Source organism: Mastacembelus armatus, chromosome 21, assembly GCF_900324485.2.
Source record: "Mastacembelus armatus chromosome 21, fMasArm1.2, whole genome shotgun sequence".
In the NCBI taxonomy this organism is placed as follows: Eukaryota; Metazoa; Chordata; class Actinopteri; order Synbranchiformes; family Mastacembelidae; genus Mastacembelus; species Mastacembelus armatus.
Window position 1 is genome coordinate 3,096,071 of NC_046653.1, and position 16,311 is coordinate 3,112,381.

Below are 16,311 nucleotides of genomic sequence, written 5' to 3' on the forward strand. Positions count from 1 at the left end.
TTCAGATGACAGGGCAGCTCACTTTTTCTGAACAACAATCTTTCTCCTTTTCTGTTTGCTGCTGCACTCTTTACTGTCTATGGCTGCATTTTCCATTTCTCCTACAGTTAAAATGAGTTTGTTAATGCATTAATTTTGACAGCCCTAATATATATCTATAATTCAGTGTAAACACTGAATTTGCCTTCAGTCTATACTGTACAAAGAAAATAAGGATAGAAAATCTGATAGCTGCACCGTTGTACCTCATCACTGCAACAAACGGGCATTGACTGCTTCACATTGGTTCTGTGCGTAGTGCTGATTTCTTCGGGCATTTTTTTTCTGAGATATATGAGATCCAGATACTGAACAGATGTTTAGTAGGACTAATTCATTTTATGAAAATGGTTATTCAGTGTATGTCCTTTACAGTTGGATTCATGCTTAGAGAAATAGGAGGAATATTGTCCTAGCTCCTAATGAGAGATTATCACTCAGATCACTTACTGGATTTTAATGAGCTTTTTGTCCCTTTAAACTGTTTGACGTCACACTTGTAAAAACAATATGAAACCTTATGTCAAGCTGGCACTTTGGAGGCTATTAGCACTTTATGTTTTCTGTATATGAGAGCTATTCCATTTTTTAAAAATTGTTTTTATGGAGAGATTTTAACGGCTGGGGTCAGAACTGGGGCAATGGAGAAACCATCATATATGTCCACATGTTCAGATCCATAAAGGTATGTAACATGGTACATTTAGAATCAATACACAATGATACACTCTTAAGTAACATTTGACAACCACACACATTTCTGATTAAAATGTTGAAGCTCACTTTAATTCAGAATGCCAGGATGCTAAAATTGGTGAAATGCAACTTTGTATTTATCTTTTGTCAGAGGGAACCTTAAAGGACTTGTAATGTGTATTTGTCATAGCTCCATGTTGCTTGATCGTTGTAACTTGTACAGATGCAAAGCAGGAGTCCTTCAGCTCTGCAGGAATGTGTACGTATATTACTTACATAATAAAAAATAAGCACTGCGCATGGTTTCTATCAAGGGTCTTCATTGTAATTAGCATTTACATCATGATATGAATGAAGCATCCATAATATATTCCATGCCAACACAGAACTTTAATATTTCTGTCATTCACACTGACGTTACAAATGTGTGTTTATCAGAAGTCCACAGTTAGGATATGGACTTCACCAGTCTTTAAGACTTACCACATATCCACAATACTTCTTTACATTACAGAGGTTTTACACAGCTTGCCATAAAATAGGGATTAAACAATGTGTGAGGAAACAGGTTAATCTGAGACACATGCCCTATCAGCATGGCACCACGCTCAAAGCAAGAAGTTCATGTAATTAAAAAAAACAGGTCTGCCCTCTAAAGACACAGGAGAAATCAGTCCAAGGAGAGGCTCAGCGAGAAAACTGCCTCTTGTCACTTTTTCCTTTGTTGACATGCTTAAAGATTTTGGATTTTTGCACGTTCTTGGACTTCTGGTATCCAAACCCGCCTCCACCGCCTCGCTTCTGTAATTTTGTACCTTTACTGCTATGGACGTCTGCGGAGGAAGAGCTAGGTTAAGGACACCAACACGGTTTTTTCATCTATTGCTAAAATAAACAATGTAAAAACATAAAACTTAGTATTAACAAAATAACGCAGACTGCACATAGAACCACAGCAAAGGATACTCAGATCAACAAATGGGGGAACTTTGAAGCCAAACGACAGGGCCACCATTGGGAGGTTGAGGGTGTTGACGCTGTAGATCTGTTTGAGTGAGTGGGAGTCATAAGCCCTTACATAGGACTTGTAAGCTTCTTGAGCTGACTTGTGAAGGTAGTAATTTTTCTCAATCAGTTTCTCCAGCTGAAGAAGAGCAGTGTTTTTAGTGTAAAGCCATGAGCTTGTTGGCATTCAACTCATTTATATTTATTCATATGACAACACTGAGCGATGCAGATGCCTTACCTGGGACTGGATATCGGAGATTTTACTCCAGGAAAATTCAAACTCGCTCAGTGGGACCTAAACAACATTAGAGGCAAGTAAACAGAGTCCAGTGAAGAACAGGAGTATATACACATTGTTGCAGTCTACCTAGGTTGCATCCACGACTCCAAAACCACGGCAAAGTATATGATGACTAAACAACGATAAAGAGAAAAGGCAGCAGACCCTGGCCTGTTTGAGGAAGCGCAGGAAGCCGAGCTCCTCGGGTCGCAGGATGAGGAGTGCATGGCCTCTTCCATTGATGCCTCGTGCGGTTCTGCCCACCCTGTGGATGTATTCCTGCGGACAGGAAGTAAAGATATAACAATCCATCTTTCCCCAAATTCTTAAAGTGAGCATTCCAAGTTCAACAGACAGGTTCAGGTTGATAAGAGCCAGATCATCAGGATGCATAAGACCCTGAAGATCAGTTAAACTGTTTTGTGGGTGACTTAAATATTTTGTTAGGCCAGCAATGAAAGCAACATAACAACAGAACTCTTTCTAAATGTCTTCAACTTTCAATACCTTGGGGTCATCTGGAGGGTCATACTGGACGATCCAGTCCACCTCTGGGATGTCCAGCCCTCTGGCTGCCACATCTGTACACAGCAGGATGCCTGAGTCAGCGTTGCAGAACTGGAAGAAGGTGGTGGTACGCTTGGTTTGCTTCTGCTTGCCCTGGGGGAAAAACACATATGAAGAACCATATGTTACAAGAGCTAGCTCTGTAGACACACCTGGATACCATGTACCACTTATGGATGCTGGGAGGTGAGACCTACATGGATGGCCATGACAGGCAGGTCAATGTAGTTGAGCAGCTCATAGTGAAATTTCACTGACATACAGGAAGAGAAGAAGACCATCAGCTTCTTCTTACGGTTCTTCTTCAGGAAGGTGAAAAGCAGCAGGAAGCGCTTCTCTGAAGGGCACACCACATAACCCTGAAACAGAGGAGGCTTGTCAGTTTTAGTGTGCTAAGAATCATGGAAGCCAACACTGATATTATAGGTATGCAGCTCAAAGTACCTGTTCCAGGCCATCAACAGTAGCTTTGTCTTTGCTGTCATCCACCCCAACATACAGAGGCTCTTTCTTCAGGGAGATGCGAGCCAAGTCCTCCACCTTACGGGTCTGCGTGGCTGAAAATAGCATGGTCTGTCTCCTCTCTGGAGACAAAACACGTGTAAACAACCTGTGATTCAGACTCATGGTTCAGATGCTTGACTGTTAATGTGTTTTACACAAACACAAATGTACAGTATTAGCCCTCCATTACATCAGTTTAATGGTCATGGAAATTACAACATGTAAACAGTTATGTTTTCTGTAGCAATGGAAGAGGCAATAACCCAGATGATAGGGTTTGGAGATACAAATCTTTAAAGGTAATCAACCAAATTGCCTTTCAGCCAGTAAAGGATCTAGTGAGACTCAAAAAAATATTTCCTGAAGTTGCAACATGAAATACAGATGCTTGGATGTGATGAACTATAAAAGGCTGCCTCCAGTCCAAAGCTGACATTAGCTGACTAAGGGGTCCCAACTCTGCAGCTGCATGGCAGCAGTACTTAGCCACAACAGATACATACTGGGCAGTAGCTTGATGATCTGCTTCAGTTCCTCTTCAAAGCCCACCTCTAAGATACGGTCAGCTTCGTCAATAATCAGACACTGCAGGTTCTTGAACATGAACCCAGGGGTATTCTGCAGACACAGGAAACTGTTTTTTTAGATTGGTCCAATGTATTAAAAAGAAACAAATAGGTAAAAAGTTTATAGAAGGAACACATCAATGAAATAGTGATTCTGGGTTTGATAATCATGTCCATACCAAACCACTTCTGCAAACCATAAAGGATAATACAAACAGACAGTCAGCCTGTCCCTGAAGGCTGATTTTGGTCTCTGCAGACTACTCTGTACCTGTACCGACTCCAGAAACACTGGCGGTAAAGGTTGACTCTCCTCAGCTCACCTGTAGGTGGTCCAGCAGACGGCCAGGGGTAGCCACCAGGATGTTGACACCGTTGGCCAGTTTTTGGGCCTCAGCTGAGCGGTTACTACCACCCATGATCAGACCATAGGTGTGCACATGGTGTGTCATCAGCTCCTTCAGCACACCATAGGTCTGCATTGCCAACTCACGCGTGGGAGAAAGAATTACTACACCAGTGCCTGGGAAGAGAAAGAAGTTCACTAGATTGGTAAAAAGCTCAAATGCCATCACTCAGTTTGATACATGAGGGAAAAAAAAGCCCCCTGCCTTCCCAGCAGCCCATGTAATGCTAAAGCTATGGAGCATTGGGGAGAACTAGTATTACCGTTCCTGGGCATGAACTTGAGTTTGTAGATGAGCTCTATGGATGGAATGAGGAAGGCCAAGGTTTTACCACTGCCTGTCTTGGCTGCAGCCAGCACATCCCTACAGATCAGCAAAAACAAACAGAAACAGTTTTATGTTATCATGACATATTCTAATTAGATATATAAAAGCAATTAGCCAGAGCAGAGAAACATCCCTCGGATACTTGTGTGTTGATTTAGCCACACTGTATTTGTACTCTATTTGATTTACTATATTGGTTGGTCACACCGTGTTATCTGTGTATCTATTTTTATTTGATTTGATCAGATCTACACACATAACATTGTTTTAACAACTTTCTCAAACTAACAATGCTGCTGCCAAAAGACGTGAAACACAGTATTTCATTCTGCTGAGTAAATCACACGTTTAGCAGTCACCCAGGAGAAACTTACCTTCCTTCTAGAAGGGGACGAACAGTTTTGTGCTGGATCTCAGTCATGTGTTCAAATCCCATCTCCTTCACTCCTTTCAGAGTGTTCTCACTCACCAACCCGGACAGAGAGGCAAACGATGTGTCCTCAAATGCTCCTGCAGACAGTGAATAACAGCTGAACTCACCAGTCAGTTTCCTAAGACCACATTTAAATTAACAGGACAAAAAAAGGCCCAACTAATCAAGCAACATGTCCTTGCAGCAGCTCCTGTCAGAGGAATCATAAATGACAACTCATGGACAACCACAAGAGTCTATGTATGCCTTGGATGACACCCCATTCAGGATGGAGACACTGAAAGGGCAACACAAAGGCAGCACACCTGTGAAAACACCTAAACAGACAAAGCCTCAGCAAACCAGCTGAAGGGGACTCAAGGTTGCTGCTGTAAGTAGTGAATATGGCTCTACTTTTTATTAAACTGTTGGGCAAACAAGAAACCTAACCCTAAAGTTTATTATCCAACTCGTACTGCTTATGAAACGTTGCCCTCTCATTGCATAATAAAGTGTGTGCTTTATTATGTACAAGTGTCCATTTGAAATCAATAAGTCTACAAACTCTGTTTTGTGCTTTAAACTTATTTAACAGCTGTAAATGTCAGACAGAATTAAACAATGTGTGTCCAGCCATGACATCACCTGTCTAAAAGCTTCATGCTCACTTCTGATCTTCCCAATAAAATGATCTAGGATTTAGCTATATAGCAGACGGGCAAATACTTGTCTGATACCTGTTAATCCAGATGGTAATTCAGGGTGCTCTTCCTCTTCCTCATCTCCCTCTCCGATGTTGTTTTCATCCTCCCCCTCCTCGTCTTCCTCATCTGCAGCTTCATGGGGTTGCTTGGTATCTTTTTCCTCATCTTCATCTGCTGCTGTATCCACCTCGTCATCCTCATCTTCTGCTTTTCTCGTTGTTTTGGTCTTCTTCACAGCTAAAATCAGACATTTATGTCAGTTAGCCATGACAAAAGACAAAACAACTAGAATGAGTCCATTCCAACAGAGCCCCTAGTCCTCACATGGTGACTCCACAGTGTGGCTAAGCTTCCTTTTCTTCTTCTTCTCTGACGTGGGTCCTTCAACTAACACATCCTTGTGCTTGTCCCTGTGCTGCCTGTCTGCCTCAGGCACAGCTGCTGCAGCCTCATAGCACTCCTCCTCCTCTTCTTCTTCTTCCAGCATAATACCTGTAGCAGACAGGCCACAATAATGATGAAAACACTTCAACTTACCCCGCGGCCTTCTGTTACTATGACACACCTTAAGGAAAAACTCAACATGTGCGGTACAGACATCCATGGGCACATGGCTTTACTGACGGGTGCTCTGAACTAACGCAGCTAGCTTAGCCGGGGAGCTCAGTAAACCTCGACACAAACATGAGCAAAGCAGTCTGGACTGAAGGTACTTACCGGCCTCCTCGTCCTGGCTCTGCTTCTTAAGTAGTTCTCGCTCTTTGTTCTTCTCGTTTCTTTTCTGGATTTTCTTGCGCAGAAGTTTCATCTGTAGGTCCGCCATGTTTACAGCGTCCTACACATGTGCGAGTCTGATGCTAGGGGGCCTACAGGGGACCACTCTGCATAGCCTGAATGAAAATGCGAAGGACCTCGCATGTAGTACTGTCAACGACATGCCAGATAAAGAGATGAAGATAAGTGCTGTTAAAAAAAAAAAAACAGCATATAGATGGAAAACCTTGGGACCAAAATACTGGAACTTGTAACTACAACCTGGCTACTATAAAATGTTTCGGTTATAAACCAAATAAAACATGGTGATATAATACATTCCTCGTGGATTCAGGTCACAAAGCATTTTCAATACTGTACCAACTTTAACAACCTTATAGTTGGGTATCCAAAGAGCTGCCAGGTCTGATATGATGGCCCTTCTGATGGCCCTTCTGATGTCTCAGCGTCTGGTCGATCCGGCTTTTTTCAAACGTGTTTTCAAGGCTTAAAGGGACATTTTAATGTTTAACCAAGAATCACATCATGAAGCTCCCTCATTAAAATATACGCTTATGAGTTCAACAGTTTCTTCCATAGCTTTAAGCCGAGTTGAAATTTTCATGCAGCAGCTTTTACAAAACGATGCTGTCTGGTCTCGCTCAAGGATTTGAGGTCGTGCTATCTGTGGTCCTGGTGGTTTGTGACATCTATATAAATGCATGTCATTGTCCCATCTGTAACTGTGTGGCTCTTTAGCTCGTAGAGGTAAGCAGATACCCCAAATCCAAGAGGCAGGAAGATTGAGTCTTACTTAGGCATATGTTTTATTCACGAGCACGTCAGAAGGTATTAGAGAAATGCATTTTATTATTATGTAGGTTTAACATGTAAATTAGCAATATATACATTAGGGGCGCTGTTCTGTGGTCTGACAGGCACGGACCAGACAGGCCACAGAGTCCACAGAACAGCGCCCCTAGAGTCGGCTCCTGTAATGGTTCGTGCCACCGACAGGACAGACCACACTTTTGGCTACAACCCCTGCTGCGATATCGGCTATTTATTACTCCTTTCGCCAGCTGTCACATGTCACAGGTGTCGTAAAAGAAGAGCGTGTGTTGTGTTGTGGTTGAAATAAGCTGATGTCTGCAGTGTGGCGGGATTTCAAACTGGAAGATGACAGCAGTCATTTTGTTGACTTTGTTTTTATTTATTTTGGTTTTATGTTCAAGTTAAGCTGCTACACCACTTTTAAGTGGAACTGAGATTCAGGTGTTCGTGTTTAGCACAAGGCTCTAATTTTAACAGAAAGCTAAACTGTTATGTTGTTAAAGTAAACAGGAAAAAGAAAATATATGTATGTACATGTATGTATGTACATAAAAACCCGATCGGGACAACCCTACTAATATACTATAACTATTATAAACACATTACAATGAGGTTGAATGTAGTTTTTGCTCATTTCTGTGCCAAAAAGCAGATTTTTAAACCCCCCATAAAAGCGTGAGGCAGATCAGATCAGTGGGTGGCAGTAATGGTTCTTCAAGTAGGATGAAGCAGAGCTAAAGAAGAAGAGAGATGCAGCCTAATCCTTGACAGAACTGACAGTGTGAGGACTGTGGAGTTTAATCTTCAGACTATGGCACACTTTAGGGGTCAGATACGCGGGCCACACTGGGGTCCTACAATGGACAACATGCTGATAGATTTCTGGCGCAAACATGAATGTCTTTTTAATTCCTCGAACGATTCATACTACGACAAGAATATGAAGACCAAACTGTGGACCGAGTTCGCGGTGGCCGTCGGCAAGCCTGGTAAGTCAGCACAATGTAGTTGATGCTACATTTCACAACAAGAGCACAATGGGATGAAGGGCTTTCTGTTTAGGCTCTATCCCTACTTGTCCTTAAGCACTAAAGCACTGCTGTTCACTCACATGTGCTAACATATATTTGTTACCTTCTCCATGCAGTCTGTGATGTTGAGAGGAGATCAAGATCGCTCCGCACGCAGTACGGGAGGCTGCTGTGGCATCCAGAGAGGGTCAGCACTTTCCAGCAGAAGATGCTCAGGGACAAACTTGATTTCTTGAGGCCATATATAGTTCGCAGGCGAGGTGATTCACATCTGGTAAGTGGAGTCTAATAGAGGAAAGTCAGGAGATGTTTCCATGCAGACATATTTTGTGGATTATATGTTCCTGCATACTCTTATTTATTTCAGGAGGAGAAGATTGACAATCAGGAAGAGGACGATGAGGAGCTAGAGACCGAAGGAAGTTTTGAGCAGGATGTAGGAAGCTCAAGTGGCAGCCTGCTGGATGCCGATGCAGACCCGAATGAGGAACCCCGGTCTGCTACCTCCAGCCCAAACCCTGCTCCCCTGCACTGTCCAAACTCGCAGCCTCAAGTCACAGAGGTCATTTCTCTGAGCTGTCCACACCAAACAGCAACACCACCCAGCACATTCAGACACGACATACTAAACCAGTTTGCAGAGGTTATGCTTGCAGATATGCGGCAGATTAAAAACCATATGGTGCTTATGAGACTTCGGCGAGACATCACAGACCTGGTGTTCAAAGCTGTGGAAGAGGATGCACAGAGACAATGCCATCCAGTGTTGTCTGTGCCCGTGCTGGGGGTCAGCACACGGAGCTGCTCCAGGTCTCAGCAGTGGTCTTCTCAGACAAATGTGTCTTGGAGGCAAGGTGTTCTGAATAGAAAGAACAGATGGTCAGATCTTGGGAGGAGAAGACAGAGATGGGAGGAGTTGAAGCATATAAGGAGAGCATCCAGGGGTCAATTACTGCGGCCCACCCAGCAGGGCCACGCTCACGAGGACATGGCAGAAAACAGCACTCAGGCTTCAGAGATTAAAAGAGAGACAGAGCCACATATAGTTAAAATAGAGGAGGAGACACCTGCATTGGCTTGAAGTTTTAGATACAGAGTTCACATTTTTTTCCTGACTAGGTGTAGGTTAGTGAGCTCATTAAGACTTAAAACAGATACTAACAGGTATTGGTCATAATTGCCCTGTGTGCCCTGCAGAAGTCCTGACATTTGTTACTTATTGGAAGCTTTTTGCTGAGGGATTCACATGTGAAGTATAATTATTCTCTTAAGACGTGTCTGTAACCTGGATAAAGATATTACAGACACTGTAATTATCTGGTGATAATTTATTAAAGACACTAGATCACAATGTTAAAGACCATATTTAACAGACTTTTTTTAACATGTTTTCACCCTCGGTCTCTGTGACCCTTGTGTGTGTGCCCAGGTCCTCATCTAAATTGAGTACTTGGACCACATATCATGTTTTTTGTGTTTTTAATGGTGTCTGTAATCTTTTCTGAGTTATGCCATATTTCTGAGCACAGTTAACTTCACTGGGCAAAAAGTACTGACAGGTCCCACCACTGACCACTAACTGGAAATGAAAATATTTTCTCTGAGTTTGCACAATGACCTCTGTTCAACCAGAACACAGACTGTTTTCTAAAAACAACACATTTCAATGCCTTAGAATAAAACTTGCAGCAATAAAAATGTAAATGCTGGTTGAGATTGACAAAGTACTAATTTGCTTGATATGCATTATTTTTCCCCATAGAATTGAAATAGCTGAGTTTAAAGTACCCAGATGATTTTGTGTATCCTAAGTCTTGTGTCAGTGTGGTGTACACTGTTGCAGTTTAAAGACCTAAACCCCCTCAATTCCAGGGTGGCTGAGACAACTGAAGCTTATTTTAGGATAATGTTACAGTTGTAGTTACATTGATTAAGCTACTGAATAATTAATGGCGACTTCCACAATATGAAACAACTCTTGCACAAATGATTACTGTTATCAGCTGACATACACCAGCTAAAAGTCATTCAGCTGCAGCCCTTTAGGATTTGTTATCAATACAGGGCTGTATTAAAGGGTGGTTAAAGGAAATGAATAGCAGTTAGCTAAATAAATAAAGAAAAACACTGATACAATAATGAAGTGATACATTTTGATTATGGTGGGAAGCAAAGTAGGCTATCTAATCAAAACAGTAATAGGCATGCATGACAGAAAGACACTGAAGGAGACAATGCAATGCTATAGAGATCTATTATAAAACCAGTTTAAAGGAGAAGTTTTCTATCTTAATTGGAAGGAAAAGATGACATTTACACGGCTAAGAATATGCAGGTCTGTATTTAATGGAAAATCATCCTCTGCCAGCGGTGTAACACAGCAAGTATAATTCAGAGGGAAGACCAATCGGAATTCCACTGATATCAGAAAACATCCCAGTCAGATACAGTCGGTGGCAAAATAAGTCTTATTTTTGTTCGCCAAGAAATTGGACAATAACCTGTTTAAACAAGCATACAAAGCCTCCCCCACATGTTTCCATGCCACTGCATGGGGATTATTATAAAGTATGAACTATCATGAGGACATCACGCTCATGCCTAATGTTAGCTTTTTTTGGTATGGCAGACATAGCATTAAACAAAGGGCACAGCATGCCCACACATACACCAGACAGCACATATTGACCAATCTTACATCACTCAATTGACATGGGTTCTGTCCAGTCACAAGCAAGTATTGTTGTCCCTACCCTTTCCATAATTTTTAAATTTCATTTTGTCTTTTGCTGTTGTGTTTCATGAAGTGTTTTGCACTTCGGGCCTGGATGAAATGAAACATACAGTACAGTTGTCTGCTTTTTGTAGTCAGACCTAATACCAATAGTTTATTTAAAAACAACGGCTACTCCAATTTGTTTTTGAGAACAGTATAACTTTTGACAGTTATTCAAAACAGTCTCAAAGAAAAACAAAGAAGTTACAAAAATGACAAGCTTTGTCATTACAGGGACAGACTTTGGTGGGGAAAGAAGTGAGTGGTGGCTGGCAGCAACTGGAAGATGAAGACCTACACAAATTTTGTGTTACAACCAATATATCATACACCAAGCTGGCTGCTATGCAACACTAAACACATTTTATTTCTATTGATCTTTCTTGCAATGTCTTTTGCACTGCTGTTTGCTTTACATTACAGTTCTGCAGCATCAGTGTGATCGGTAGGGGGCCTGCCATCTGATTTTGTCTGGTGATCATGAACCATCTTCTTCTTCCCACTTGACAAGTAACTAATACTACATAAAATACTATATCCCTTACAGGCAAGGAGTTAGAAATTCATGATTCAGTAAAATATAAATAATCTTAAAGGCTTGGGTCTTACTTTTTTGAGTAATTTGTCCACTGACATTTTTGTGTTCAATGTCAATGGATAATGGAATTAATCAGACTCCTCATGACTGCTGAGAATTTCATGTAAAAGAAGCACTGTAGAGTATCTGGTCATATATCAGGTCTCAATAGAGAAGTGAATACAGCAGCTATAGTATCACTTGCAAATGTTACAACAAAAATATACAATAATAGCAGACAGAATATGTTGTAGGCTACTTATGTAATTGTATGGCAGTTCTATTAATAAAATGTCTATCAGCTGCAGTCACAAAACACATACTTACATTTGTTAATTTGTTAATTATACATATAAAATGCAGTGTATATATGATACATTATATTGTGGCTGCCTCAAATACTCTGTGCCAGAGACTATATTATACAGTAATGTCATATAGTGACGAAGAATTCTGGGAGAACTGATCAGTTCTTCTCTTATCACCTGAAACACACAGGGAGTTTCTTGTTCCATCCGTTGTATTTCTACATTGGCATCAGCTTGCCTCGTGGCATTGAGTAAGATGTCAGGTAAGCTGAAAGTGGTGGAAAAAAGTGTGATATTTGAGAAACCAACAACACAGTTACAGTATGTTTGTGAATACATATGAGATTTCAGTGGTTTTTAAATAAGGACTGAGCCTTTTACCAGTGTTTAAACATTACATTTTCTTATTGAAGCAAACTATATCTCAGGTAATAGAGTTAAGATTTTTTAACAGTAGTATTTTCTTTTTAATTAATATCAGCCAGTTTCAACTTAATTCATAAAGTAATTAATAAAGTAATAAAGTAATTAACTAATTATTTATTTGGGGGGGTTGTGTGAGTGTATGCGTACATGCATGTGTGTGCGTGTGTGTGTGTGTGTGTGTGTGTGTGCGCGTGTTATTCTTTATATTGAGGAATTATAGAGTCTTATGGCTGTGGACACAAAAGACTTCCTGAATCTCTCAGTCTTGGCTTTAATTTTTGCTTAACAATTTAAATTGTTACTGTAGATTGTATACAAAAACTAATGTTTTACTGTGAGTTGTAGGCTACTAAATGGACCATAAGATTAAAAACCAAACCAGACTTAAGAAAAAACAAAACAAACAAAAAAAAAAAAAACTCCGCCAGTGTCTGTTTTGCATCCCTTGGCATTCAAACCACTTATTAAAGTTATTCTGTTGAAGCGTTAATCTTGTATGCCTATGTTTGTCTTTTTTGATTATATTTTATTTAGAATATTTACAATATTCTGTTCAGATGAGAAGGCAGTGAAATAATGTTAACTGAAACATTAGCTTTGTATCAAGGTCAGAGTGGTGAATTCTATGATACCAGAATAGTGGAACTCAATTTAAAGATACTTCAGGTCAGATTAGGTCTGTGGTGTGTTTGTCATGAGGCATAACTATTGTTTGGGTAGAATTTCAAATCATCCTTTACATCAGTAAAACACCTATAGATTCATTGTACATTTAACTGCACCAAAATCTCAGCAATTTAAAGATAATGCCATTTATTTGAGCACAAGAAGATGTGCAACACTATTTAAGAAATTATTATATAATTCAGAACAACACACAGAACAATGATTTTTTTTTTTTCAGCATGAGCAATCACCTGATTAATACTTAAACACCAATAAAAACTTAGCTGAAAATGTTTTGGTCTTAGTTTTTTGAAAAATAAAATTTATCAGACAGATGGTGGCTTACATACAATATTCATTTTTCGCTTTAATCTATTATCTATTATTAAATATGTAATTTTTACATAAATTTACCATGACATGGTTTAGGCTGGTATTTTATGGTTAAGGTTACAAAATAATGGATTATAATTTTTAGAGATTGCAGGAAATGTAAATACACAGCACAATCTAGGATTTTTAGACAAAAGGTAACAAAAAGATAAAAAAAAAAGGAACGCTGGCAATGCTCTGCCAGCTGTGTGGAGGGGCGGGTAGAACAACTGATCATCTAGGGGTGTACACAGTGGAAATGTATTATTATCTCTTCAGTGGGTAGAGAAGAAAAATGGATAATATGTTCTGATTCAGTGCTTGTCTTAACAGTATGTTATCTCAGAAGTCTAATCGCCAAGATATTTTAATTGAAAATATAAGTTATATATAAGTCTCTCTCAGAAAAGCAGGTTGATTAAGTTTACGTGGGTACCAATATTTGTGTATTTGAAGGAAAATGAAAGGAATAATCTGGAGGAATGGCATATCTTAAATAAAACTGTTAATGTGTAGTACAGGAACAGGTAGGCCTGAAAGAGAAGAGGCTGTGTTCAGTAGAATAAAGTTGGGATGTTCTAATTTAAAAGGTACTCTTGAAATCATTAATAAACATATGACTGGTTTGTGTAATCAGTGCCAGTTAAAGGAAACTTTCACATTTAACATTATGACATGTGAGAACAATAAAGACAACAAATGCAAAAAAAAACATTACAAAGCAAGGACTGAAGAATTGAATTTATAGTCAGTATTGGAGATACCAAGCGTTTTTGACAAAACATTAAGTTTGGCAGGCAAAGAGAGAAGAGGAAGGGCTGGAGTGTAGGACTTAGAGTAGGGATGTAGGAATGTAGGGACTTTGTCAGGGAAAACTAGAGAGTTGGCTGATGATGGAGAGAAGAAAGGTGGATGTCTTGTGTGTTCAGGAGACCAGGTGGAAATGTAGCAAGGCCTCTAGATTAGGAGCAGGGTTCAATCTGTTTTATCATGGTGTGGATGGAAAGAGGAATGGAGTAGGAATTATCCAGAAGGAGGATTTTGCTGGAAAGGTTCTGGAGGTGAAGAGAGTGTTCGATAGGGTGATGAGTCTGAAGCTGGAGTTGAAGGTGTGATGTTGAATGTTGTCAGTGGTTATGCCCCACAGGTAGGATGTGAGTTAGAAGAGAAGGAGAAATTCTGGAGGGAGATGGATGAGGTGATTCAGGGTATCCCTAGTGGTGAGAGAGGTGACTGGGGCAGACTTCAACAGACATGTTGGTGAGGGAAAGAGAGGTGACGAGGAAGTGATGGGTAAGTTTGGTATGCAGGACAGGAATGCAGAAGGACAGATGGTGGTAGACTTCGCAAAAAGGATGGAAATGGCTGTAGTGACCACATTTTTCCAGAAAAGGGAGGAGCATAGGGTGACATATAAGAGTGGAGGCAGGAGCACACAAGTTGATTAAATGTTGTGCAGACGTTTCAACCTGAAAGAGATCAGTGACTGCAAAGTAGTGGCTGGGGAGAGTGTAGCCAGACAGCATAGGATGGTGGTGTGTAGGATGACTCTGGTGGTGAGGAAGATGAAGAGGACAAGGGCAGAACAGAGGACCAAGTGGTGGAAGTTGAAAAAGGAAGCGTGTTGTGTGGCTTTCAGGGAGGAGCTGAAACAGGCTCTGGGAGGTCAGGAGGTTCTTCCAGATGACTGGACAGCTACAGCTAAAGTGATCAGGGAGACAGGTAGGAGGGTACTTGGTGTGTCATCTGGAAAGAGGAAAGTAGATAAGGAGACTTGGTGGTGGAATGAGGAAGTTCAGGAGTGTGTTAAGAGGAAAAGGTTAGCTAAGAAGAAGTGGGACACTGAGAGGACAGAAGAGAACAGACAGGAGTACAGGGAGATGCAGTGTAAGGTGAAAGTAGAGGTGGCAAAGGCCAAACAAAGGGCGTATGAGGATTTGTATGATAAGTTGGAGACTAAGGAGGGAGAGGTGGATTTGTCCAGGTTGGTGAGGCAGAGAGACAGAGATGGGAAGGATGTGCAGCAGGCTAGGGTGATTAAGGACAGGGATGGAAATGTGTTGACAGGTGCCACAAGTGTGATGGAAAGATGGAAGGAATACTTTGAAGAGTTGATGAATAAGGAAAATGTTAGAGAAGAGAAGTAGAAGAGCAGGAAGGAGCAAAGATCAGTAAGGATGAAGTGAGGAAGGCGCTGAAGAGGATGAAGAGTGGAAAGGCAGTTGGTCCTGACGACATACCTGTGGAGGTATGGAAGTGTTTAGGAGAGGTGGCAGGAGAGTTTTTGACTGGGCTACTTAAGATCTTGGAGAGTGAGAGGATGCCTGAGGAATGGAGGAGAAGTGTACTGGTGCCCATCTCTAAGAACAAGGGAGACGTGCAGAGTTGTGGAAACTACAGAGGAATAAAGCTGATGAGACACAATGAAGTTATGGAAAAAAGTAGTGGAGGCTAGGCTGAGGTCAGAAGTGAGCATTTGTGAGCAGCAGTATGGTTTCATGCCAAGAAAGAGAACCACAGATGCAATATTTGCTTTGAGAATGCTGATGGAGAAGTACAGAGAAGGCGAGAAGGAGCTGCATTGTGTCTTTGTAGATTTGTAAAAAGTGTCTGACAGGGTGCCAAGAGAGGAGCTGTGGTTTTGTATGAGGAAGTCTGGAGTGGCAGAGAAGTATGTTCGAGTGGTACAGGACATGTATGAGAGCTGTAAGACAGTGGTGAGGTGTGCTGTAGGGGTGACAGAGGAGTTCAAGGTGGAGGTGGGACTGCACCAAGGATCGGCTTTGAGCCCCTTCTTGTTTGCTGTGGTGATGGACAGGCTGACAGATGAGGTTAGACAGGAATCTCCGTGGACCATGATGTTTGCAGATGACATTGTCATCTGTAGTGAGAGCAGGGAGCAGGTGGAGGAAAATCTAGAGAGGTGGAGGTTTGCTCTGGAAAGGAGAGGAATGAAGCTTAGCCGCAGTAAAACAGAGTACATGTGTGTAAATGAGAGGGACTCAAGTAGAACGGTGAGGTTACAGGGAGTAGAGGTGAAGAAGGTGGAGGATTTTAA

The 16,311-nt window shown here is 41.1% G+C and overlaps 2 protein-coding genes and 1 non-coding gene across 3 annotated transcripts; 1 reads left to right on the forward strand and 2 right to left on the reverse strand.

The window, feature by feature from the left end:
• Positions 1 to 1,105: 1,105 nt before the first annotated feature.
• ddx18 (DEAD (Asp-Glu-Ala-Asp) box polypeptide 18) lies at positions 1,106 to 6,387 on the reverse strand. The gene is made up of 14 exons (XM_026294663.1): positions 6,228 to 6,387; positions 5,835 to 6,002; positions 5,544 to 5,747; positions 4,769 to 4,904; positions 4,330 to 4,430; positions 3,984 to 4,183; positions 3,598 to 3,712; positions 3,035 to 3,174; positions 2,788 to 2,949; positions 2,531 to 2,683; positions 2,189 to 2,302; positions 1,982 to 2,038; positions 1,702 to 1,879; positions 1,106 to 1,568 (listed from the first exon to the last, which is right to left on the reverse strand). The coding sequence occupies exons 1-14, from the start codon at positions 6,331 to 6,333 to the stop codon at positions 1,423 to 1,425; spliced, it is 1,980 nt and encodes a 659-aa protein (XP_026150448.1). The 5' UTR covers positions 6,334 to 6,387; the 3' UTR covers positions 1,106 to 1,422.
• LOC113124090 (small nucleolar RNA SNORA13) lies at positions 4,998 to 5,126 on the reverse strand. The gene has a single exon (XR_003294998.1). It is a non-coding gene; the product is annotated as a small nucleolar RNA SNORA13 (small nucleolar RNA).
• Positions 6,388 to 7,269: 882 nt separating the features above from the next.
• LOC113122962 (uncharacterized) lies at positions 7,270 to 9,991 on the forward strand. The gene is made up of 3 exons (XM_026294668.2): positions 7,270 to 8,086; positions 8,245 to 8,402; positions 8,496 to 9,991. Exons 1-3 carry the CDS (start codon positions 7,909 to 7,911, stop codon positions 9,207 to 9,209), a joined length of 1,050 nt encoding a protein of 349 aa, XP_026150453.1. The 5' UTR covers positions 7,270 to 7,908; the 3' UTR covers positions 9,210 to 9,991.
• Positions 9,992 to 16,311: the final 6,320 nt, after the last annotated feature.

Coding starts and splice junctions, on each gene's coding strand:
- ddx18 (XM_026294663.1), bottom strand. CDS start 6,333: ATGGCGGACCTACAGATGAAACTTCTGCGCAAGAAAATCCAGAAAAGA. Junction 3,713..3,983: donor GTCTGCTGGACCACCTACAG/GTGAGCTGAGGA, acceptor CTGTGTCTGCAG/AATACCCCTGGGTTCATGTT. Junction 1,569..1,701: donor TCCCCCATTTGTTGATCTGA/GTATCCTTTGCT, acceptor CTTCCTCCGCAG/ACGTCCATAGCAGTAAAGGT.
- LOC113122962 (XM_026294668.2), top strand. CDS start 7,909: ATGGCACACTTTAGGGGTCAGATACGCGGGCCACACTGGGGTCCTACA. Junction 8,087..8,244: donor GGTGGCCGTCGGCAAGCCTG/GTAAGTCAGCAC, acceptor TTCTCCATGCAG/TCTGTGATGTTGAGAGGAGA. Junction 8,403..8,495: donor GGCGAGGTGATTCACATCTG/GTAAGTGGAGTC, acceptor TATTTATTTCAG/GAGGAGAAGATTGACAATCA.